This window comes from Gymnodraco acuticeps, unplaced genomic scaffold (genome assembly GCF_902827175.1).
Source record: "Gymnodraco acuticeps unplaced genomic scaffold, fGymAcu1.1, whole genome shotgun sequence".
In the NCBI taxonomy this organism is placed as follows: domain Eukaryota; kingdom Metazoa; phylum Chordata; class Actinopteri; order Perciformes; family Bathydraconidae; genus Gymnodraco; species Gymnodraco acuticeps.
Window position 1 is genome coordinate 289,536 of NW_022992129.1, and position 24,894 is coordinate 314,429.

The following is a 24,894-nucleotide window of genomic DNA, read 5'->3' on the forward strand; positions in this document are numbered from 1 at the left end:
CGGTTTATATGCAGGTTACAGGTTTATTGTTGACCACGTAACGTTAATGTTACAGGTTTATCAGGTTACCATTACACTGGGTTTGAGTGAGAGGATAGAGGAATATGTTTATTTATAGTAGACTTAAAAGATGTAATTAGAGACCCAGTGTAATTAAACAATACGGTTGCAGAGGTCACATTTTAACATTTTTGTCCACTGGCCAAATGGCTAGCCTAGTGAATGTTGAAATGTTACCAGCCACTCAATAGATTGCCATTGTTATTTTTGGCTGGTGCGTGCAACATACAGTACCAGCCACTTACCAGCATTTGGCTGGTAAATGGTGTTAATGGTAGATATCTCTTTTGGAACAGGTCATGTTTTAATATCACCAGTTCAGTATATTTCAGATAATATTGCAGCAATAGTTTTTTAGTTGCAAATGGCACAGAACAAATGTTTACTTTTAAGTACTTTTAACACAGTTTCCTTGCGGGGGATTAATAAAGTATTTGTGATACTGATTTCTGATTCTGAAGTGTTTTGCTTATAAGTTGTTTGCATGTAGCTAAAGTGTGATGTTTTTCCTCATATTGCATTGCAATAACCTGTTTAAAGTGATCATATAACAAACAACTAATCAGTACTAATACTGTATGCTAATAGATATAGGAGTGATAATAATACAGTAAATGCTTTGAATTTCTTAGATATAGCTGTGCAGTATTCTTAACAGACTGGATAGCAGCAGACAATAGAAGGCTTATTACAACCAGAAGAGACATGAGACTTTTATTTTTTAGAGACTTGAGACTTGACTTGGACTCGTGACCAAAGACTTGAGACTTGAACAAGTCTCACCCCACAAAGACTTGAGACTTGACTTGGACTCGTGACCAAAGACTTGAGACTTGACTTGGACTTGCAAAAAAAGACTTGTGAACATCTCTGGCTTGAATAATCAAAATATGAATAGGCTAGCTTGGTTTCTGCTCATAGAGTAGTAACCTGTGCAGCGAGAACATGAAAAAAGACTGAACTCGTTGACAACACCGGAACTTATGCCTTCCGGGGTCATGCGAGGTCACACGTGACTTTGTTGACATAAATACTTGACCTGCGCATGTGCGAGACAGAAGATATCCAGTGCCAAGCACTGCCTCTGGCGGTCAGTAAGGATGAAATAGAACTTTGGGTAATTAAATTAAAATGAGATTTTGTTTTTAAACCAAGGTATTATTTGTATTCAGTAAACTTTTCATGGTTTTGGATTTATGTTGCAATTATCCGGTTTTATTTGAAAATGCTGTTCTCCCTGTGTCTGGTCTTCCTTCCTGTGTTTGCCCTCCTCTAATTGTCTCCTTGTGTTCACCTGTTGGCTCCCCCCCTCCTTGTGTTTCTACCTCCCCTGCCCAGCTGTGTCTTGTCCTGTGATTACCCTTCTGTGTATTTAGTCTTGTCTTCCCTTTTACTCCCTGTTCGCTCATCCACGTTACCTGCCTGTAGCTGTTGTAAGTTTGTTCCTATTCCTCGTGCTCCCCAATTTGCTGTTTTAGTTGTTTCCTGTTTTTCTTTATCATCGGCTTTTTATTAAAGCTCGCTTTTTGTTACATGCCTTTTGTCTTTTACTGCATTTGGGTACTATTTTCCCCAACCCTAACAGTACTAGACACAAACTGTTTACCCTGCTCCCCTCTGGCAGGAGGCTGCGCTCCATCAGGACCAAAACCTCTCCCCACCTGAACAGTTTATTTCCCTCTGCTACTGGCCTCATCAACAAGGCCCAGGACCCCCACTGAAACTGACTTTTATCCATCCCAGAAAAAACATTATGCATTATATTAATGCACATAACATAATGAGAACAATATCTTATTATTTTTAAAATGTTGCACATTTCTTCTCCACATTACCTCTTTTAAATCATCACAGCTCTCCACTTTAAATACAGCATATAGTATTTGTCATATGTTAATATTGTACATTTGTTATAAAAGTGTTAAAATAGTTTTTAAAAATAGTTATAATAACAGTCCTATTTGTATTTGCTGCGTATTATTTTTTTCTTTTTTAAATGTCTCTTTTTTTAGAAATTAATTATTACTTTTGACTTCTGGTTAAATGTCAGGGGAATGCAGAATGTTCAGTGTTTTTGTTCCCAACTCAAATAATGAAGCATTTTGAATTTAACATTACATTAGCCCTGATTCCTTCAACTCGCCCTCAACACAATGTTGCCTCTGGCTCATATGGGTATTACAGTTATTTATATCCATTTGCCATACTATCTTGTTTTCTTTCGTATAGCACTTTGCAACATTGCTAAACTAATACAATAATAGCATTAATATTAATTGAAAGAACATGTTTTTTGTTGGGAATAAATTCAATGTATGGCCATTAGATCAACCTCTGATATTTTTAATATCGAGGAGACTTGAACAACAGGACTTACCTACTTGAAAATTGAACTTAGAGCAGATGTAACAGACAAAACTACAGTTCAACAATTACTATACTCTTGTTTCAGTTAGGTGCCATGCCATTGTTTTAACTGTCCATTAGTATGAAACCCCAGAAAAGCTCACATTAAACCGAAAAGCCATTTTGTTCTACACAGTGCTGCGTTTGACACTGTTGACCACAGCATATTACTAGACCGACTGGAAAACTGGGTGGGACTTTCGGAAACAGTTCTAAATTGGTTTGAATCCTACTTAAAGGACAGAAACAACTTTGTTTCTATAGGTAAATACACATCTGAGTTGACAAATATGACATGTGGGGTTCCTCAAGGCTCCATCTTGGGGCCTCTTCTCTTTAACATCTACATGCTACCACTGGCTCAGATAATGAAAAACAACAAAATAAGTTACCATAGCTATGCAGATGACACACAAATGTACGTAACAATTTCACCAGGAGACTATGCTCCAATTCAAACACTGAGTAAGAGCATTGAACAAATCAATGACTGGATGTGTCGGAACTTTCTCCAATTAAACAAAGATAAAACTGAGGTAATGGTTTTTGGAGCCAAGGCAGAACGTATAAAAGTTAGCGCTGAGCTTCAGTGTGCAATGTTCAAAACAACAGATAAAGCCAGAAATCTAGGTGTAGTCATGCACTCTGACCTGAGTTTCAACAGTCACATTAAAACAGTTACTAAATCAGCCTACTATCACCTAAAGAATATATCTAGGATTAAAAGACTAATGTCACAGCAGGATTTGGAAAAACTTGTCCATGCCTTTATCTTCAGTAGACTCGACTACTGCAATGGTGTCTTCACAGGTCTCACTAAAAAATCTATTAGAAAGCTGCAGCTGATTCAGAACGTTGCTGCTCGAGTCCTCACTAACACTAAGAAAGTGGATCACATCACTCCTGTTCTGAAGTCTTTACACTGGCTTCCTGTGTGTCAAAGAATAGATTTCAAAATACTGCTGCTGGTTTATAAAGCACTGAATGGTTTAGGCCCAAAATACATTACTGACCTCCTGCTAAATGATGAACCATCCAGATCTCTCAGGTCTTCAGGGACTGGTCAGCTTTCTGTCCCCAGAGTCAGAACTAAACATGGAGAAGCAGCGTTCAGTTATTATGCTCCAAATATCTGGAACAAACTCCAGAAACCTGCAGGTCCGCTGCAACTCTGACTACTTTTAAATCCAGGCTGAAGACTTTTCTTTTTGTCGCTGCTTTTAATTGAACTATTCATATCTAACACTGCACTGTAACTTTTATCCATGTATTTTTTCTTTTAATGTTTATTTTATTAGCTTTTCTTTAAATGACTGTTTTTAAATGCCCTTTTCTTAATGTCTTTCATTTTTTGTAAAGCACTTTGAATTGCCTTGTGTTGAAAAGTGCTATATAAATAAACTTGCCTTGCCTTGCCTTACACCAAGTTATCGCTAGAACAAATAGCCATTGCTACAAAGGCCCATTGTTCTTGAAAAAACTCTCTGATACAAACAGAATATGTTTGATGACTTGGATATTCGTGTATTTTTTCCAGTTTCATCATCTACTTCTACTTCTACATTCAGAGTACGCAATCTTTGTTTTTGTTCAAATGGTTTCCGTTTCAAAAAAGGCAATGATATAGTAATAAATGATTGCCGTGTCTCCGCCAAGAGACCCCCGGCTAATCATAGTTTGCCATCTTTTAAAACCTCCATGATGTTATTGTGAATGAGGTGATGGGAGAAACTTAGAAGAAGAATGTAAACAATTTTCTCAGAAGCATTGTGCTTGACATCGACTATTTTGATTTGAAAAGCCAAAATAAAAAATATATACAGTATATGACTGACCTTTCCTTTGTTTCACAGTCCCACCTAGCAGCACCCTCATTCAGAGTACGCAATCTTTGTTTTTGTTAAAATGGTCGCCGTTTCAAAAAAGGCAATAATATAGTAATAAATGATTGCCGTGTCTCCGCCAAGAGACCCCCGACTAATCATAGCTTGCCGTCTTTTAAAACCTCCATGATGTTATTGTGAATGAGGTGATGGGAAAAACTTAGGAGAAGAAGAATGTAAACAATTTGCTCAGAAGCATTGTGCTTGACATCGACTATCTTGATTTGAAAAGCCAAAATAAAAAATATATATATATGACTGACCTTTCCTTTGTTTCGCAGTCCCACCTAGCAGCACCCTCATAATTCCTCTTCTCTTTGTTAAAATGTCTGTGTTCCTATTGTCCAACTTCACGAAACAAGTAAAATGTGTCATATATGGCATAAAAAGGCAAAAGACTATAGTCTTTATGAGAATTTTAGAGACATAGAGTCAGTTGTCCTCCTCTACAAGGTACCCAATCCCTGTAAGAATGTACCAAACCTCTGCATTCTGTTGGCTTCAATGGTAAACTGCTGAGTTAGATGGTTCCCTGAGGGGGAGGGGCTACCCATTCTTTACGTTAGTCAGGTATAAAAGGAAAGGGTTAAACCAGGTAGATATCAGTTCACCAGCAACAGCACATCTACAGCCAACATGAGCAACACCGGCATGAACATGAGGGGCAAGGTACTTTCAGAAGTCTTTTTGTGATAAGCAGAAATAACTGTTTGCTATATCACCATCTGTACCTTGCTAATCTATTTCTAACCATTACAATTCCCTTCTTTCAGATCACCTTCTACGAGGAGAAGAACTTCCAGGGTCGTTCTTATGAGTGCATGAATGACTGCTCTGACATGTCCTCCTCCCTGAGCAGGAGCCAGTCCTGCAGGGTGGAGAGCGGCTGCTTCATGGTGTACGACCGCAACAACTACATGGGAAACCAGTACTTCATGAAGAGGGGCGAGTACTCCGACTGCATGAGCATGATGGGAATGAGGGACTGCATCAAGTCTTGCCGTATGATCCCCATGGTGGGTATAAAACTGTAATGTTACGATTCTACTATGGGTGACCACCCCACAACGCTTTACATTAAATCATTCATTTATAATTATTCTCCCCAAAGCAGCACAGAGGCCAGTACAGGATGAAGATCTATGAGAACGAGAACTTCGGTGGTCAGAGTCACGAGATGATGGAGGACTGTGACAACATCATGGACCATTACCGCATGAACGAGTGCCAGTCCTGCAACGTGATGGACGGTCACTGGCTGATGTACGAGCAGCCCCAGTTCAGAGGCAAGATGATGTACATGAGGCCCGGAGAGTACAGGAACTTCAGAGACATGGGCATGAGCGGCCAGAGGTTCATGAGCATGAGGCGTATCACCGATTCCTGCTAAATGTTCACTGAATGTTTCCTGAATTTATAAAATGCCAAATAAAAAATTAACCTTGAATGTGACTTTTGTCATGCTTATTGTCCAACTGTTATATTCACACATTATTTATTGAAATAAAATTATATAATATTTATTTGACAGTAGGCAACTATTAGCAATGAAAATGTTGATCCGAACATGTTTTATATCTGAGGAGAAATTTGTTACAAGAATGACAAAAAAACAAACAGAGAATGCCTTACAATTGATATTGGATGACGAATTAATACACTGGGTTGATGATATGTGATAAAACGAAAGTTACATATATAACTACGGTTCAATTAATTCTGGATGACCGCCAGAGGAAGTGCTTAGCACTGGATATCTTCTGTCTCGTAAATGTGCAGCTCGAGTATTTATGACAACAATGTCAAGTGTGACCTTGCATGACCTCGGAAGGCATAAGTTCCGGTGTTGTCAACGAGTTGAGTCCTATGGAATCTTCTCGCGGGAACACAAGATTCCGAGTGACCAAGAACTGGATGGATGACTTATATCAACAGAGTCACGAGGAAGCCTGAGTACTTACCTTATAGGGATGGACTAGTTGGACTCTGCAGGAGGACCACAGCAAACGGGCAAAGGGCGGCAACATTCACTCTGTAGTATCTGGTGAATGTGCTCGGGGATGCCCATGTGGCCGCGGCACATTTGTCCTCCAGGCGCACACCTCTCAAGGTCGCCCATGACGTGGAGATACTCCTGGTAGAGTGGCACTTTACTCTGGGTGGCAAGGGACGGTCATTTGCCTTGTATGGCTGGGCAATGACGTCCACGATCCAGTGGGACAAGCGCTGTTTTGAGAGAGCACAGCCCTTTCTAGGACCACCGTAACAGAGAAAGAGAGGGCTGCCCAGGTCAGGAGAGTCTGGGACACCTCTAGCAAGCGTACAGATTTGGTGCCCCCTTGGTGGTTTATATGAAACACTGTTGTAGTGTTGTCCGATCGGACAAGCACATTCTTCCCCCTCAGGTATGGCAGGAAGTGCCTGAGTCCTAGGTGCACAGCTCGTAGCTCTAGCACGTTGATGTGTTCTGTGCAGTCCTGAACAGACCACTGCCCCTGAGCTGTCCTGGTCTTCCACACCGCACCCCATCCCGAGAGGCTGGCATCCGTCGTAACGGTCTCTCTGCGGAAAGGAACGGAGCCCATGGCCACGCCCCTTGACATATACGACCTCTCCCTCCATGGGGATAGAGTGGAGAGGCACTGTTGTGACACCCTGATTTTTCTGTGCCTGTGCAACTTGGGGTCCAAGTGGGGGCCGTTCAGCCATCTCTGCAGGGGGCACAGTGACAACAAGCCCATGGGAGCTGAGGCAGCTGTCAGCTTGCCCAAGGGGCGGAGAAAGAGACCTGCCCCTTCGGAAGAGGGGAAGAAGCTGGAGGATGTCGTCCAGGTGCTGAGCAGATGGACAGGCCCTTATAGTGACTGTGTCCAGAGCCACACCAATGAAGGTTAGGCTCTGAGAGGGGTTCAGACAACTCTTCTCCAAGTTCACCTTGAGGCCTAGCCAGGCGACATGAGAGAGGAGAGCCGTGTCCTGGGTCGACTGCAACCGGGATGGTGCACAAATCAAGCAGTCGTCTAAGTACGGTAGAATCTTCATACCCTGAGACTGCAGGGGCAAGAGCGCTGCCGCCACACACCTGGTGAACACCCTTGGGGAGAGGGAGAGTCCAAATGGGAGCACCCTGAACTGGAAATGACGGTCTCTGAAGGCAAAGCGAAGAAACTGCCTATGATAGGCACATGAAAGTAAGCATCTTTCAAGTCGACAGACGTGAACCATTCCCCCCTGGCAACGGTATGAAGAACGTCCGCTGTGCTCAGCATATGAAAGGATAAGATCTTTAGGAACTTGTTGAGTCCCCTCAGATCCAGGATTGGATCCCCCTTGGTGGTTTATATGAAACACTGTTGTAGTGTTGTCCGATCGGACAAGCACATGCTTCAGGCAGCGATCTCACCGACTGACATGAAGGAGCATTCGCTCTTTCCCGGTCCGGGGCTCCTGAGAGTCCGAGCGGTGAACACCGCGGTCCCCTCCCTTGGGTGGGGGGGGGGGGGGACAGCTCGTTGCAGCCTTTGGAGGGCGAGTCGCGTTTAGCCCGCAGCTCTGACCGACACAATCACAAGGCTAAAGGTAGCGATGAGCTTGAATAATCAAAATATGAATAGGCTAGCTTGGTTTCTGCTCATAGAGTAGTAACCTGTGCAGCGAGAACATGAAAAAAGACTGAACTCATTGACAACACCGGAACTTATGCCTTCCGGGGTCATGCGAGGTCACACGTGACTTTGTTGACATAAATACTTGACCTGCGCATGTGCGAGACAGAAGATATCCAGTGCCAAGCACTGCCTCTGGCGGTCAGTAAGGATGAAATAGAACTTTGGGTAATTAAATTAAAATGAGATTTTGTTTTTAAACCAAGGTATTATTTGTATTCAGTAAACTTTTCATGGTTTTGGATTTATGTTGCAATTATCCGGTTTTATTTGAAAATGCTGTTCTCCCTGTGTCTGGTCTTCCTTCCTGTGTTTGCCCTCCTGTGTCTAATTGTCTCCTTGTGTTCACCTGTTGGCTCCCCCCCTCCTTGTGTTTCTACCTCCCCTGCCCAGCTGTGTCTTGTCCTGTGATTACCCTTCTGTGTATTTAGTCTTGTCTTCCCTTTTACTCCCTGTCCGCTCATCCACGTTACCTGCCTATAGCTGTCGTAAGTTTGTTCCTATTCCTCGTGCTCCCCAATTTTCTGTTTTAGTTGTTTCCTGTTTTTCTTTATCATCGGCTTTTTATTAAAGCTCGCTTTTTGTTACATGCCTTTTGTCTTTTACTGCATTTGGGTCCTATTTTCCCCAACCCTAACAGTACTAGACACAAACTGTTTACCCCGCTCCCCTCTGGCAGGAGGCTGCGCTCCATCAGAACCAAAACCTCTCCCCACCTGAACAGTTTCTTCCCCTCTGCTACTGGCCTCATCAACAAGGCCCAGGACCCCCACTGAAACTGACTTTTATCCATCCCAGAAAAAACATTATGCATTATATTAATGCACATAACATAATGCGAACAATATCTTATTATTTTTAAAATGTTGCACATTTCTTCTCCACATTACCTCTTTTAAATCATCACAGCTCTCCACTTTAAATACAGCATATAGTATTTGTCATATGTTAATATTGTACATTTGTTATAAAAGTGTTAAAATAGTTTTTAAAAATAGTTATAATAACAGTCCTATTTGTATTTGCTGCGTATTCTTTTTTTCTTTTTTAAATGTCTCTTTTTTTAGAAATTAATTATTACTTTTGACTTCTGGTTAAATGTCAGGGGAATGCAGAATGTTCAGTGTTTTTGTTCCCAACTCAAATAATCAAGCATTTTGAATTTAACATTACATTAGCCCTGATTCCTTCAACTCGCCCTCAACACAACATTGTTACCTCTGGATCATATGGGTATTACAGTTATTTATATCCATTTGCCATACTATCTTGTTTTCTTTCGTATAGCACTTTGCAACATTGCTATACTAATACAATAATAGCATTAATATTAATTGAAAGAACATGTTTTTTGTTGGGAATAAATTCAATGTATGGCCATTAGATCAACCTCTGATATTTTTAATATCGAGGAGACTCGAACAACAGGACTTACCTACTTGAAAATTGAACTTAGAGCAGATGTAACAGACAAAACTACAGTTCAACAATTACTATACTCTTGTTTCACAGTTAGGTGCCATGCCATTGTTTTAACTGTCCATTATTATGAAACCCCAATAAACCCCAGAAAAGCTCACATTAAACCGAAAAGCCATTTTGTTCTACACCAAGTTATCGCTAGTACAAATAGCCATTGCTACAAAGGCCCATTGTTCTTGAAAAAACTCACTCTGATACAAACAGAGTATGTTTGATGACTTGGATATTCGTGTATTTTTTCCAGTTTCATCATCTACTTCTACTTCTACATTCAGAGTACGCAATCTTTGTTTTTGTTCAAATGGTTGCTGTTTCAAAAAAGGCAATGATATAGTAATAAATTATTGCCGTGTCTCCACCAAGAGACCCCCGACTAATCATAGCTTGCCATCTTTTAAAACCTCCATGATGTTATTGTGAATGAGGTGATGGGAAAAACTTAGAAGAAGAATGTAAACAATTTGCTCAGAAGCATTGTGCTTGATATCGACTATCTTGATTTGAAAAGCCAAAATAAAAAAAATATACAGTGGGCCAAAAAAGTATTTAGTCAGCCACCAATTGTGCAAGTTCTCCCACTTAAAAAGATGAGAGGCCTGTAATTTTCATCCTAGGTACAACTCAACTATGAGAGACAGAATGAGAAGAAAAAAAATCACATTGTCTGATTTTTAAAGAAATTATTTGCAAATGGAAAATAAGTATTTGGTCAATAACAAAAGTTCATCTCAATACTTTGTTATATACCCTTTGTTGGCAATGACAGAAGTCAAACGTTTTCTGTAAGTCTTCACAAGGTTTTCACACACTGTTGCTGGTATTTTGGCCCATTCCTTCATGCAGATCTCCTCTAGAGCAGTGATGTTTTGGGGCTGTCGCTGGGCAACACGGACTTTCAACTCCCTCAAAAGATTTTCTATGGGGTTGAGATCTGGAGACTGGCTAGGCCACTCCAGGACCATGAACTGCTTCTTACGAAGCCACTCCTTCGTTGCCCGGGCGGTGTGTTTGGGATCATTGTCATGCTGAAAGACCCAGCCACGTTTCATCTTCAATGCCCTTGCTGATGGAAGGAGGTTGTCACTCAAAATCTCACGATACATGGCCCCATTCATTCTTTCCTTTACACGGATCAGTCGTCCTGGTCCCTTTGCAGAAAAACAGCCCCAAAGCATGATGTTTCCACCCCCATGTTTCACAGTAGGTATGGTGTTCTTTGGATGCAACTCAGCATTCTTTCTCCTCCAAACACGTCTAGTTGAGTTTTTACCAAAAAGTTCTATTTTGGTTTCATCTGACCATATGACATTCTCCCAATCCTCTTCTGGATCATCTAAATGCTCTCTAGCAAACTTCAGACGGGCCTGGACCAGGGTTTCCGTTAGCCGGTAATTACCGGTTTTTAGCTGGTCAAATGTATTAAAAACCGGTAAATTCAAAACCTGCCGGTCAAAATGTCTGGTAATAATTAGGGAGGCTCCGATAGATCGGCCGCCGGCCATTATCGGCCGATATTCACTCTTAATAGTTTGATCGGTGCTCTCTATAAAGGCCGATCAGGAGAGCTGGATCTGATCGATATGGACATAAACGCGAGTGAAGTATAACCGGACACGCGAGAGAGATCAGATCAGCTGCTGAGTCTGACCGAGACACGCAGCTCTGCATAATCACCTGAAGCCCCGCCCTCTGTTTAGCGAGCTGCAGGAGCTGCATGAGAAACTGACGGGCTGTCAGAGAGAGAGGGAGGGAGAGGGGAAAAGAGATGATCCGTTTCTCCCGTGTTATTATTCAAAAAGTTAATATAAACTTTTGAATAATGTACGTTATCTACTACAAGTAGTTTGTTTGAATGTAATTATGTTGTTTGTTGTTTGTGGAATAATTTCCACATTGAAAAATTAATCTGAATTTTTCGATCTGTTACGATTATAAACTGAAGCAATATAAAAATGAGCCCCGTGAACTGAGTTTTAAACTGAAGCATATCTGCTCATAGTCCGGTAATTACCTGCTAACGGAAACTCTGCTACACAACTCTTATTATTATTATTGAAATATGACCGGTAATTTTCAAATGTGTCCGGTAAAATAAATTCTGCCCGGACATTTGACCGGCGAGAAAAAATCCTAGCGGAAACCCTGGCCTGGACATGTACTGGCTTAAGCAGGGGGACACGTCTGGCACTGCAGGATTTGAGTCCCTGTCGGCGTAGTGTGTTACTGATGGTAGCCTTTGTTACTTTGGTCCCAGCTCTCTGCAGGTCATTGACATTAACCCGTGAGGTTCTGGGATTTTTACTCACCGTTCTTGTGATCATTTTGACCCCACGGGGTAAGATCTTGCGTGGAGCACCAGATCGAGGGAGATTATCAGTGGTCTTGTATGTCTTCCATTTTCTAATAATTGCTCCCACAGTTGATTTCTTCACACCAAGCTGCTATTGCAGATTCAGTCTTCCCAGCCTGGTGCAGGTCTACAATTTTGTTTCTGGTGTCCTTTGACAGCTCTTTGGTCTTGGCCATAGTGGAGTTTGTAGGTGACCAAATACTTATTTTCCACCATAATTTGCAAATAAATTCTTTAAAAATCCTACAATGTGATTTTCTGGATTTTTTTCCCTCATTCTGTCTCTCATAGTTGAAGTGTACCTACGATGAAAATTACAGGCCTCTCTCATCTTTTTAAGTGGGAGAACTTGCACAATTGGTGGCTGACTAAATACTTTTTTGCCCCACTGTATATGACTGACCTTTCCTTTGTTTCACAGTCCCACCTAGCAGCACCCTCATTCAGAGTACACAATCTTTGTTATTGTTAAAATGGTCGCCGTTTAAAAAAAGGCAATGATATAGTAATAAATGATTGCCGTGTCTCCGCCAAGAGACCCCCGACTGATCATAGCTTGCCGTCTTTTAAAACCTCCATGATGTTATTGTGAATGAGGTGATGGGAAAAACTTAGGAGAAGAAGAATGTAAACAATTTGCTCAGAAGCATTGTGCTTGATATCGACTATTTTGATTTGAAAAGCCAGAATAAAAAATATAAATATATGACTGACCTTTCCTTTGTTTCGCAGTCCCACCTAGCAGCACCCTCATAATTCCTCTTCTCTTTGTTAAAATGTCTGTGTTCCTATTGTCCAACTTCACGAAACAAGTAAAATGTGTCATATTTGGCATAAAAAGGCAAAAAACTATAGTCTTTATGAGAATGTAGAGACACATAGAGTCAGGTGTCCTCCTCTACAAGGTACCCAATCCCTGTAAGAATGTACCAAACCTCTGCATTCTGTTGGCTTCAATGGTAAACTGCTGAGTTAGATGGTTCCCTGAGGGGGAGGGGCTACCCATTCTTTACGTTAGTCAGGTATAAAAGGAAAGGGTTAAACCAGGTAGATATCAGTTCACCAGCAACAGCACATCTACAGCCAACATGAGCAACACCGGCATGAACATGAGGGGAAAGGTACTTTCAGAAGTCTTTTTGTGATAAGCAGAAATAACTGTTTGCAATATCCATCTGTACCTTGCTAATCTATTTCTAACCATTCAAATTCCCTTCTTTCAGATCACCTTCTACGAGGAGAAGAACTTCCAGGGTCGTTCTTATGAGTGCATGAATGACTGCTCTGACATGTCCTCCTCCCTGAGCAGGAGCCAGTCCTGCAGGGTGGAGAGCGGCTGCTTCATGGTCTACGATCGTTCCAACTACATGGGAAACCAGTACTTCATGAAGAGGGGCGAGTACTCCGACTGCATGAGCATGATGGGAATGAGGGACTGCATCAAGTCTTGCCGTATGATCCCCATGGTGGGTATAAAACTGTAATGGTACGATTCTACTATGGGTGACCACCCCACAACGCTTTACATGAAATCATTAATTTATAATTCTTCTCCCCAAAGCAGCACAGAGGCCAGTTCAGGATGAAGATCTATGAGAACGAGAACTTCGGTGGTCAGAGTCACGAGATGATGGAGGACTGTGACAACGTCATGGACCGTTACCGCATGAACGAGTGCCAGTCCTGCAACGTGATGGACGGTCACTGGCTGATGTACGAGCAGCCCCAGTTCAGAGGCAAGATGATGTACATGAGGCCCGGAGAGTACAGGAACTTCAGAGACATGGGCATGAGCGGCCAGAGGTTCATGAGCATGAGGCGTATCACCGATTCCTGCTAAATGTTCACTGAATGTTTCCTGAATTTATAAAATGCCAAATAAAAAATTAACCTTGAATGTGACTTTTGTCATGCTTATTGTCCAACTGTTATAATCACACATTATTCATTAAAATTAAATTATATAATATTTATTTGACAGTAGGCAACTATTAGCAATGAAAATGTTGATACTAACATGTTTTATATCTGAGGAGAAATTTGTTGCAAGATTGACAACAAAAACAAACAGAGAATGCCTTACAATTGATATTGGATGACGAATTAATACACTGGGTTGATGATATGTGATAAAACGAAAGTTACGTATATAACTACGGTTCTATGAATCCTGGATGACCGCCAGAGGAAGTGCTTAGCACTGGATATCTTCTGTCTCGTAAATGCGCAGCTCGAGTATTTATGACAACAAAGTCACGTGTGACCTTGCATGACCTCGGAAGGCATAAGTTCCGGTGTTGTCAACGAGTTGAGTCCTATGGAATCTTCTCGCGGGAACACAAGATTCCGAGTGACCAAGAACTGGATGGATGACTTATATCAACAGAGTCACGAGGAAGCCTGAGTACTTACCTTATAGGGATGGACTAGTTGGACTCTGCAGGAGGACCACAGCAAACGGGCAAAGGGCGGCAACATTCACTCTGTAGTATCTGGTGAATGTGCTCGGGGATGCCCATGTGGCCGCGGCACATATGTCCTCCAGGCGCACACCTCTCAAGGTCGCCCATGACGTGGAGATACTCCTGGTAGAGTGGCACTTTACTCTGGGTGGCAAGGGACGGTCATTTGCCTTGTATGCCTGGGCAATGACGTCCACGATCCAGTGGGACAAGCGCTGTTTTGAGAGAGCACAGCCCTTTCTAGGACCACCGTAACAGAGAAAGAGAGGGCTGCCCAGGTCAGGAGAGTCTGGGACACCTCTAGCAAGCGTACAGATTTGGTGCCCCCTTGGTGGTTTATATGAAACACTGTTGTAGTGTTGTCACGATACCAACATTTTGGTTTCGAAACCGATACCAAGTCAAGAATTGCGATTCCGATTCTTTTCTAAAAAAAAGGGAAACAGTCTTAAATGTAATTATTGTGCTTTATTTCACACCAGAACCATAACCATAACACAGACTTTTAAACAATGAGAACAATAAACAAAATAAATGACAATAATTCGTATTAAATCAAATTAAGCATCATCTCGAACAACTTTTTTGTTTCATAAAATATAATTTTTTTAATATTTGATTAACATGTAATATGTAGTAATATAAATAATTATTGACAAAATGTATATTGCAGATGTTAGCCACATTGGTAAGTTAGCTAAAAAGATAGCCATATAAGACAGTTATCATTGCCATTAATTGCCTCGTCAAACTACGAAAACGTTCGTTTGTCGAAAAAAAAATTACACTTGTTTGACTTTGATTTGAGGGCTTGAGCATGATGTAATTATGTTATCTATCACATTCGCTAACCTGTCTGTCTTTAAATTCTTTAAACAGCTCTGGATGCCAGTCGGCGGGTGCTTAGCCAAGTCTGATGTGTTGGCTCCCTTGGTTTGCAGGGATCTAAAACATGTCTCACAGACAGGCCTCGTGGTGTCCGTAGGCTTGCCCTCACTGTCAGAGATATAGCTCAAATACTTCCAAATGTCGCTTCTGGCGTCTTTTTTGTCAACAAGCCGAGGCGCAGCGGCAGCTGCACTCCCACTTGCAGCCATGCTTCTCGTTTTCTCACATGCTCTGGCAGCTAGCGCGTGGCCGCGTGCACAAGAGAGGGGAGGGACTTAGAACATGCTTGAGAGGGGCGGGACTGCAGGGCAGGCACAGCTGCAGTGCAGGAAGTGGAAGCAGAGCGCTGAACACACATGGCTCTTATTAAAACGGCGCTTTCTCACCGGAGTACTTTTCTCCGTCATTCTTAAAGTACCGATACTAATGAAACGGAGGAATCGTACCGTTTTTAACGGCAGGGTATCGCGGTACCTTTCAAGTATCGGTACACCGTGCAACACTACACTGTTGTAGTGTCGTCCGATCGGACAAGCACATTCTTCCCCCTCAGGTATGGCAGGAAGTGCCTGAGTCCTAGGTGCACAGCTCGTAGCTCTAGCACGTTGATGTGTTCTGTGCAGTCCTGAACAGACCACTGCCCCTGAGCTGTCCTGTTCTTCCACACCGCACCCCATCCCGAGAGGCTGGCATCCGTCATAACGGTCTCTCTGCGGAAAGGAACGGAGCCCATGGCCACGCCCCTTGACATATACGACCTCTCCCTCCATGGGGATAGAGTGGAGAGGCACTGTTGTGACACCCTGATTTTTCTGTAACTGTGCAACTTGGGGTCCAAGTGGGGGCCGTTCAGCCATCTCTGCAGGGGGCACAGTGACAACAAGCCCATGGGAGCTGAGGCAGCTGTCAGATTGCCCAAGAGGCGGAGAAAGAGACCTGCCCCTTCGGAAGAGGGGAAGAAGCTGGAGGATGTCGTCCAGGTGCTGAGCAGATGGACAGGCCCTTATAGTGACTGTGTCCAGAGCCACACCAATGAAGGTTAGGCTCTGAGAGGGGTTCAGACAACTCTTCTCCAAGTTCACCTTGAGGCCTAGCCAGGCGACATGAGAGAGGAGAGCCGTGTCCTGGGTCGACTGCAACCGGGATGGTGCACAAATCAAGCAGTCGTCTAAGTACGGTAGAATCTTCACACCCTGAGACTGCAGGGGCAAGAGCACTGCCACGACACACCTGGTGAACACCCTTGGGGAGAGGGAGAATCCAAATGGGAGCACCCTGAACTGGAAATGACGGCCTCTGAAGGCAAAGCGAAGAAACTGCCTATGATAGGCACATGAAAGTAAGCATCTTTCAAGTCGACAGACGTGAACCATTCCCCCCTGGCAACGGTATGAAGAACGTCCGCTGTGCTCAGCATATGAAAGGGTAAGATCTTTAGGAACTTGTTGAGTCCCCTCAGATCCAGGATTGGATCTCCCTTGGTGGTTTATATGAAACACTGTTGTAGTGTTGTCCGATCGGACAAGCACATGCTTCAGGCAGCGATCTCACCGACTGACATGAAGGAGCATTCGCTCTTTCCCGGTCCGGGGCTCCTGAGAGTCCGAGCGGTGAACACCACGGTCCCCTCCCTTGGGGGGGGGGGGGGGGGGGGGGGGGGGGGGGGGGGGGGGGGACAGCTCGTTGCAGCCTTTGGAGGGCAAGTCGCGTTTAGCCCGCAGCTCTGACCGACACAATCACAAGGCTAAAGGTAGCGATGAGCTTGAATAATCAAAATATGAATAGGCTAGCTTGGTTTCTGCTCATAGAGTAGTAACCTGTGCAGCGAGAACATGAAAAAAGACTGAACTCGTTGACAACACCGGAACTTATGCCTTCCGGGGTCATGCGAGGTCACACGTGACTTTGTTGACATAAATACTTGACCTGCGCATGTGCGAGACAGAAGATATCCAGTGCCAAGCACTGCCTCTGGCGGTCAGTAAGGATGAAATAGAACTTTGGGTAATTAAATTAAAATGAGATTTTGTTTTTAAACCAAGGTATTATTTGTATTCAGTAAACTTTTCATGGTTTTGGATTTATGTTGCAATTATCCGGTTTTATTTGAAAATGCTGTTCTCCCTTTGTCTGGTCTTCCTTCCTGTGTTTGCCCTCCTGTGTCTAATTGTCTCCTTGTGTTCACCTGTTGGCTCCCCCCTCCTTGTGTTTCTACCTCCCCTGCCCAGCTGTGTCTTGTCCTGTGATTACCCTTCTGTGTATTTCGTCTTGTCTTCCCTTTTACTCCCTGTTCGCTCATCCACGTTACCTGCCTATAGCTGTTGTAAGTTTGTTCCTATTCCTCGTGCTCCCCAATTTGCTGTTTTAGTTGTTTCCTGTTTTTCTTTATCATCGGCTTTTTATTAATGCTCGCTTTTTGTTACATGCCTTTTGTCTTTTACTGCATTTGGGTCCTATTTTCCCCAACCCTAACAGTACTAGACACAAACTGTTTCCCCCGCTCCCCTCTGGCAGGAGGCTGCGCTCCATCAGAACCAAAACCTCTCCCCACCTGAACAGTTTCTTCCCCTCTGCTACTGGCCTCATCAACAAGGCCCAGGACCCCCACTGAAACTGACTTTTATCCATCCCAGAAAAAATATTATGCATTATATTAATGCACATAACATAATGAGAACAATATCTTATTATTTTTAAAATGTTGCACATTTCTTCTCCACATTACCTCTTTTAAATCATCACAGCTCTCCACTTTAAATACAGCATATAGTAGTTGTCATATGTTAATATTGTACATTTGTTATAAAAGTGTTAAAATAGTTTTTTTTAAATAGTTATAATAACAGTTCTATTTGTATTTGCTGCGTATTCTTTTTTTCTTTTTTAAATGTCTCTTTTTTTAGACATTAATTATTACTTTTGACTTCTGGTTAAATGTCAGGGGAATGCAGAATGTTCAGTGTTTTTGTTCCCAACTCAAATAATGAAGCATTTTGAATTTAACATTACATTAGCCCCGATTCCTTCAACTCGCCCTCAACACAACATTGTTACCTCTGGATCATATGGGTATTTCAGTTATTTATATCCATTTGCCATACTATCTTGTTTTCTTTCGTATAGCACTTTGCAACATTGCTATACTAATACAATAATAGCATTAATATTAATTGAAAGAACAGCTTTTTTGTTGGGAATAAATTCAATGTATGGCCATTAGATCAACCTCTGATATTTTTAATATCGAGGAGACTCGAACAACAGGACTTACCTACTTGAAAATTGAACTTAGAGCAGATGTAAAACACAAAACTACAGTTCAACATTAACTATACTCTTGTTTCACAGTTAGGTGCCATGCCATTGTTTTAACTGTCCATTAGTATGAAACCCCAATAAACCCCAGAAAAGCTCACATTAAACCGAAAAGCCATTTTGTTCTACACAGTGCTGCGTTTGACACTGTTGACCACAGCATATTACTAGACCGACTGGAAAACTGGGTGGGACTTTCGGAAACAGTTCTAAATTGGTTTGAATTCTACTTAAAGGACAGAAACAACTTTGTTTCTATAGGTAAATACACATCTGAGTTGACAAATATGACATGTGGGGTTCCTCAAGGCTCCATCTTGGGGCCTCTTCTCTTTAACATCTACATGCTACCACTGGCTCAGATAATGAAGAACAACAAAATAAGTTACCATAGCTATGCAGATGACACACAAATGTACGTAACAATTTCACCAGGAGACTATTCTCCAGTTCAAACACTGAGTAAGTGCATTGAACAAATCAATGACTGGATGTGTCAGAACTTTCTCCAATTAAACAAAGAGAAAACTGAGGTAATGGTTTTTGGAGCCAAGTCAGAACGTATAAAAGTTAGCGCTGAGCTTCAGTGTGCAATGTTCAAAACAACAGATAAAGCCAGAAATCTAGGTGTAGTCATGGACTCTGACCTGAGTTTCAACAGTCACATTAAAACAGTTACTAAATCAGCCTACTATCACCTAAAGAATATATCTAGGATTAAAAGACTAATGTCACAGCAGGATTTGGAAAAACTTGTCCATGCCTTTATCTTCAGTAGACTGGACTACTGCAATGGTGTCTTCACAGGTCTCACTAAAAAAATCTATTAGGAAGCTGCAGCTGATTCAGAACGCTGCTGCTCGAGTCCTCACTAACACTAAGAAAGTGGATCACATCACTCCAGTTCTGAAGTCTTTACACTGGCTTCCTGTGTGTCAAAGAATAGATTTCAAGATACTGCTGCTGGTTTATAAAGCACTGAATGGTTTAGGCCCAAAATACATTTCTGACCTCCTGCTAAATGATGAACCATCCAGATCTCTCAGGTCTTCAGGGACTGGTCAGCTTTCTGTCCCCAGAGTCAGAACTAAACATGGAGAAGCAGCGTTCAGTTATTATGCTCCAAATATCTGGAACAAACTCCAGAAACCTGCAGGTCCGCTGCAACTCTGACTACTTTTAAATCCAGGCTGAAGACTTTTTTTTTTGTCGCTGCTTTTAATTGAACTATTCATATCTTAAACTGCACTGTAACTTTTTATCCATGTATTTTTTCTTTTAATGTTTATTTTATTAGCTTTTCTTTTAAATGACTGTTTTTAAATGCCCTTTTCTTAATGTCTTTCATTTTTTGTAAAGCACTTTGAATTGCCTTGTGTTGAAAAGTGCTATATAAATAAACTTGCCTTGCCTTGCCTTACACCAAGTTATCGCTAGAACAAATAGCCATTGCTACAAAGGCCCATTGTTCTTGAAAAAACTCTCTGATACAAACAGAGTATGTTTGATGACTTGGATATTCGTGTATTTTTTCCAGTTTCATCATCTACTTCTACTTCTACATTCAGAGTACGCAATCTTTGTTTTTGTTCAAATGGTTTCCGTTTCAAAAAAGGCAATGATATAGTAATAAATGATTGCCGTGTCTCCGCCAAGAGACCCCCGGCTAATCATAGTTTGCCATCTTTTAAAACCTCCATGATGTTATTGTGAATGAGGCGATGGGAGAAACTTAGAAGAAGAATGTAAACAATTTTCTCAGAAGCATTGTGCTTGACATCGACTATTTTGATTTGAAAAGCCAAAATAAAAAATATATACAGTGGGGCAAAAAAGTATTTAGTCAGCCACCAATTGTGCAAGTTCTCCCACTTAAAAAGATGAGAGGCCTGTAATTTTCATCCTAGGTACACTTCAACTATGAGAGACAGAATGAGAAAAAAAAAAAATCCAGAAAATCACATTGTCTGATTTTTAAAGAATTTATTTGCAAATTATGGTGGAAAATAAGTATTTGGTCAATAACAAAAGTTCATCTCAATACTTTGTTATATACCCTTTGTTGGCAATGACAGAGGTCAAAGGTTTTCTGTAAGTCTTCACAAGGTTTTCACACACTGTTGCTGGTATTTTGGCCTCTCCTCTAGAGCAGTGATGTTTTGGGGCTGTCGCTGGGCAACACAGACTTTCAACTCCCTCCAAAGATTTTCTATGGGGTTGAGATCTGGAGACTGGAATTTTGGTTTCATCTGACCATATGACATTCTCCCAATCCTCTTCTGGATCATCTAAATGCTCTCTAGCAAACTTCAAACGGGCCTGGATATGTACTGGCTTAAGCAGGGGGACACGTCTGGCACTGCAGGATTTGAGTCCCTGGCGGCGTAGTGTGTTACTGATGGTAGCCTTTGTTACTTTGGTCCCAGCTCTGCAGGTCATTGACTAGGTCTCCCCGTGTGGTTCTGGGATTTTTGCTCACCGTTCTTGTGATCATTTTGACCCCACGGGGTGAGATCTTGCGTGGAGCCCCAGATCGAGGGAGATTATCAGTGGTCTTGTATGTCTTCCATTTTCTAATAATTGCTCCCACAGTTGATTTCTTCACACCAAGCTGCTTACCTATTGCAGATTCAGTCTTCCCAGCCTGGTGCAGGTCTACAATTTTGTTTCTGGTGTCCTTTGACAGCTCTTTGGTCTTGGCCATAGTGGAGTTTGTAGGTGACAAATTATTTTCCACCATAATTTGCAAATAAATTCTTTAAAAATCCTACAATTTTCTGGATTTTTTTCTTCTCATTTTGTCTCTCATAGTTGAGGTTTACCTAGGATGAAAATTACAGGCCTCTCTCATCTTTTTAAGTGGGAGAACTTGCACAATTGGTGGCTGACTAAATACTTTTTTGCCCCACTGTATATGACTGACCTTTCCTTTGTTTCACAGTCCCACCTAGCAGCACCCTCATTCAGAGTACGCAATCTTTGTTTTTGTTAAAATGGTCGCCGTTTCAAAAAAGGCAATGATATAGTAATAAATGATTGCCGTGTCTCCGCCAAGAGACCCCCGACTAATCATAGCTTGCCGTCTTTTAAAACCTCCATGATGTTATTGTGAATGAGGTGATGGGAAAAACTTAGGAGAAGAAGAATGTAAACAATATGCTCAGAAGCATTGTGCTTGATATCGACTATTTTGATTTGAAAAGCCAGAATAAAAAATATAAATATATGACTGACCTTTCCTTTGTTTCGCAGTCCCACCTAGCAGCACCCTCATAATTCCTCTTCTCTTTGTTAAAATGTCTGTGTTCCTATTGTCCAACTTCAGGAAACAAGTAAAATGTGTCATATATGGCATGAAAAGGCAAAAAACTATAGTCTTTATGAGAATGTAGAGACACAGAGTCAGGTGTCCTCCTCTACAAGGTACCCAATCCCTGTAAGAATGTACCAAACCTCTGCATTCTGTTGGCTTCAATGGTAAACTGCTGAGTTAGATGGTTCCCTGAGGGGGAGGGGCTACCCATTCTTTACGTTAGTCAGGTATAAAAGGAAAGGGTTAAACCAGGTAGATATCAGTTCACCAGCAACAGCACATCTACAGCCAACATGAGCAACACCGGCATGAACATGAGGGGAAAGGTACTTTCAGAAGTCTTTTTGTGATAAGCAGAAATAACTGTTTGCAATATCCATCTGTACCTTGCTAATCTATTTCTAACCATTACAATTCCCTTCTTTCAGATCACCTTCTACGAGGAGAAGAACTTCCAGGGTCGTTCTTATGAGTACATGAATGACTGCTCTGACATGACCTCCAACCTGAGCAGGTGCCAGTCCTGCAGGGTGGAGAGCGGCTACTTCATGGTCTACGACCGCAACAACTACATGGGAAACCAGTACTTCATGAGGAGGGGCGAGTACTCCGACTGCATGAGCATGATGGGAATGAGGGACTGCATCAAGTCTTGCCGTATGATCCCCATGGTGGGTATAAAACTGTAATGGTACGATTCTACTATGGGTGACCACCAGGCTTAGAATTTCGTCATTTTAGGGGCAAGGCCATTTGGCCTTCCCGTTCACATTTTTTTTAAGGGCACAAAGGCCACATGACAGGACACAAAGGCCGTTTGGTTAAATTACGCTGGTCAATCAACATGACTGAAAAGTTTAGCACTAACATCAACACCAGTCGTTTTACAAATGGCTGAATAGCAATAGTGTTTCTTAAACGTATACGTTAAGTTCAGCCATAAACCACATAAGTCAGTCATGTATTATATCAAAACCGCTTAGCAAGAAAAATACTAGATTCAAAGTTGACAGCTATCTGCTAGCTTGTAGAAGCAACACTAGATGTAGACCCCTTGAAGGGAAGACGTTAGCGCTATCCAAACTAGCTATCTATCGCTAGTTTTCATGACAAAATGTAACGAGTCGACTTTAAATAGGCTAATACAATGGTAATTACCTATCAATAGTACTTTCTATAAACACGTAAATGTTAAGTCCTTTCAAATACTACCACATACTTCAGTTAAATCATATCAAAACAGCTTGGTCCGCTTGCTTACCTGTGCTTGTCTTGCTCCCGCGGCTGAGGAAGAGGCTGTCGGGCCCCTACAGGCATTTCTGACGGAACAATCACAGCAGAGCAATCGCTCTGATCCACAGGCACGGGACTATCCTACTGCGCGCACTAGTGTGACTTCACTAGCGTTGTTTACACTGGAATTTCACGACGGCCATGGCCGTCGTGAAATTCCCACCCTGGTGACCACCCCACAACGCTTTACATGAAATCATTAATTTATCATTCTTCTCCCCAAAGCAGCACAGAGGCCAGTACAGGATGAAGATCTATGAGAAGGAGAACTTCGGTGGTCAGAGTCACGAGATGATGGAGGACTGTGACAACGTCATGGACCGTTACCGCATGAACGAGTGCCAGTCCTGCAACGTGATGGACGGTCACTGGCTGATGTACGAGCAGCCCCAGTTCAGAGGCAAGATGATGTACATGAGGCCCGGAGAGTACAGGAACTTCAGAGACATGGGCATGAGCGGCCAGAGGTTCATGAGCATGAGGCGTATCACCGATTCCTGCTAAATGTTCACTCAATGTTTCTTGACTTCATCAAATGCCAAATAAATAATTAACCTTGAATTTGACTTTCGTCCCACTTTTGTCCGACTGTTATAATCACACATGATTACATTTAAATTAATTATATATGTTTTTCTGTCAGTTTGGATCCCAACATGTTATCTATCTGATGAGAAATGTGTCGGAACATTTTCTGAAAATAAAAACAGATAATGCCTTACAATTGATATTGGATGAAGGATTAATATACTGGGTAGATGATATGTGACTTTGGGTCATTAAAAGAACACTACTTTCAGTTGTTACTACACAATTCCTCTTCTCTTTGTTTACAGTTATGTGCTCCTATTGGTCAACTTCACGAAATCTGTCATATTTGACAGAAAAATTGAATAAACTAATTTCTTTTTATGAGCATGTTGTGAGACAGTTGTCATCCTCCACAAGGTACCCAGTCCCTGGGAAAAAGCCTCAAACCAGTTTTTTGTTTATCACTGTGCACTGATTACCAACCACAGTTCAGGTTTTTGTACTACTGTATGCTAATACTCCCAGACTAATAAACCTGAAAGGATTATGCAGGCTAATCCAGTTAATACTATTATGGGATGAAGGCCACATTAGAGAAGGTGACACCTCTCAGGGAATGCACAGCAGACATCAGAAATTGTTAATGTATTTGGCTACTGATTTTAAACTGGTATTAAATTATGAATTGTACGATCTGGAGTTATTGAGAGTAATGCTGCAAACCTATAACGATACAATTCAAAAATGTCAAATATCTGTTCAACTACTGAAGTAAATACATCTCCTCTGGGGACTCTGTCTGCATATTAAACAACCACACAATGTATATTAAGCCTTGAAAAACCGTGTAAAAAACTCATGGTTAGAGTATCTCTGCGTACAAGGAGTCTGAAACTATCAATGTCCTTCAAAGCAGCTATTTATTTCTGAGGTGTGTGTGCGTGTGTGTGTGTGTGTGTGTGTGTGTGTGTGTGTGGTGTGTGTGTGTGTGTGTGTGTGTGAGAGAGAGAGAGAGAGAATTGTAGGGCATGTGTGTGTATTTGAACAAGTCTCTCAGCCAACAAGCCCAGTCAGCCTGACCTAGCGTGGATGCTAAGCGTTCGTATTAGCATTTTATCAGGTGACCTTCCTGCTCTCTCCACCTCTAGTTTTATTTCTCACTTTAGCCTTCGCTTTGGCCTCAGTAATAGCAGCTCTGTATGATCTTAACTGCACTGAATCACTCAAAACTGCTTGTGGTAGATCA

At 41.9% G+C, this 24,894-nt stretch overlaps 4 protein-coding genes across 4 annotated transcripts in view; 3 read left to right on the plus strand and 1 right to left on the minus strand.

The window, feature by feature from the left end:
• Nucleotides 1–24,894, minus strand: part of si:dkey-91i10.2 (uncharacterized protein LOC555224 homolog) — a 225,780-nt gene that overhangs the window by 194,957 nt on the left and 5,929 nt on the right.
• On the plus strand, nt 4,967–5,785 carry LOC117538147 (gamma-crystallin M2-like). Its single transcript, XM_034203694.1, has 3 exons — nt 4,967–5,018; nt 5,123–5,365; nt 5,464–5,785. Exons 1-3 carry the CDS (start codon nt 4,986–4,988, stop codon nt 5,737–5,739), a joined length of 552 nt encoding a protein of 183 aa, XP_034059585.1. The 5' UTR covers nt 4,967–4,985; the 3' UTR covers nt 5,740–5,785.
• Nucleotides 12,922–13,737, plus strand: LOC117538150 (gamma-crystallin M2-like). The gene is made up of 3 exons (XM_034203697.1): nt 12,922–12,967; nt 13,070–13,312; nt 13,411–13,737. Exons 1-3 carry the CDS (start codon nt 12,935–12,937, stop codon nt 13,684–13,686), a joined length of 552 nt encoding a protein of 183 aa, XP_034059588.1. The 5' UTR covers nt 12,922–12,934; the 3' UTR covers nt 13,687–13,737.
• LOC117538149 (gamma-crystallin M2-like) lies at nt 22,099–23,678 on the plus strand. The gene is made up of 3 exons (XM_034203696.1): nt 22,099–22,150; nt 22,253–22,495; nt 23,346–23,678. Exons 1-3 carry the CDS (start codon nt 22,118–22,120, stop codon nt 23,619–23,621), a joined length of 552 nt encoding a protein of 183 aa, XP_034059587.1. The 5' UTR covers nt 22,099–22,117; the 3' UTR covers nt 23,622–23,678.

Bases quoted from the DNA above. Each gene is read 5' to 3' on its own strand.
- LOC117538147 (XM_034203694.1), top strand. From the start codon at position 4,986: ATGAGCAACACCGGCATGAACATGAGGGGCAAG. The intron at 5,019-5,122 runs GTACTTTCAGAA...CCCTTCTTTCAG, and splicing joins GCATGAACATGAGGGGCAAG to ATCACCTTCTACGAGGAGAA. The intron at 5,366-5,463 runs GTGGGTATAAAA...TCCCCAAAGCAG, and splicing joins CTTGCCGTATGATCCCCATG to CACAGAGGCCAGTACAGGAT.
- LOC117538150 (XM_034203697.1), top strand. From the start codon at position 12,935: ATGAGCAACACCGGCATGAACATGAGGGGAAAG. The intron at 12,968-13,069 runs GTACTTTCAGAA...CCCTTCTTTCAG, and splicing joins GCATGAACATGAGGGGAAAG to ATCACCTTCTACGAGGAGAA. The intron at 13,313-13,410 runs GTGGGTATAAAA...TCCCCAAAGCAG, and splicing joins CTTGCCGTATGATCCCCATG to CACAGAGGCCAGTTCAGGAT.
- LOC117538149 (XM_034203696.1), top strand. From the start codon at position 22,118: ATGAGCAACACCGGCATGAACATGAGGGGAAAG. The intron at 22,151-22,252 runs GTACTTTCAGAA...CCCTTCTTTCAG, and splicing joins GCATGAACATGAGGGGAAAG to ATCACCTTCTACGAGGAGAA. The intron at 22,496-23,345 runs GTGGGTATAAAA...TCCCCAAAGCAG, and splicing joins CTTGCCGTATGATCCCCATG to CACAGAGGCCAGTACAGGAT.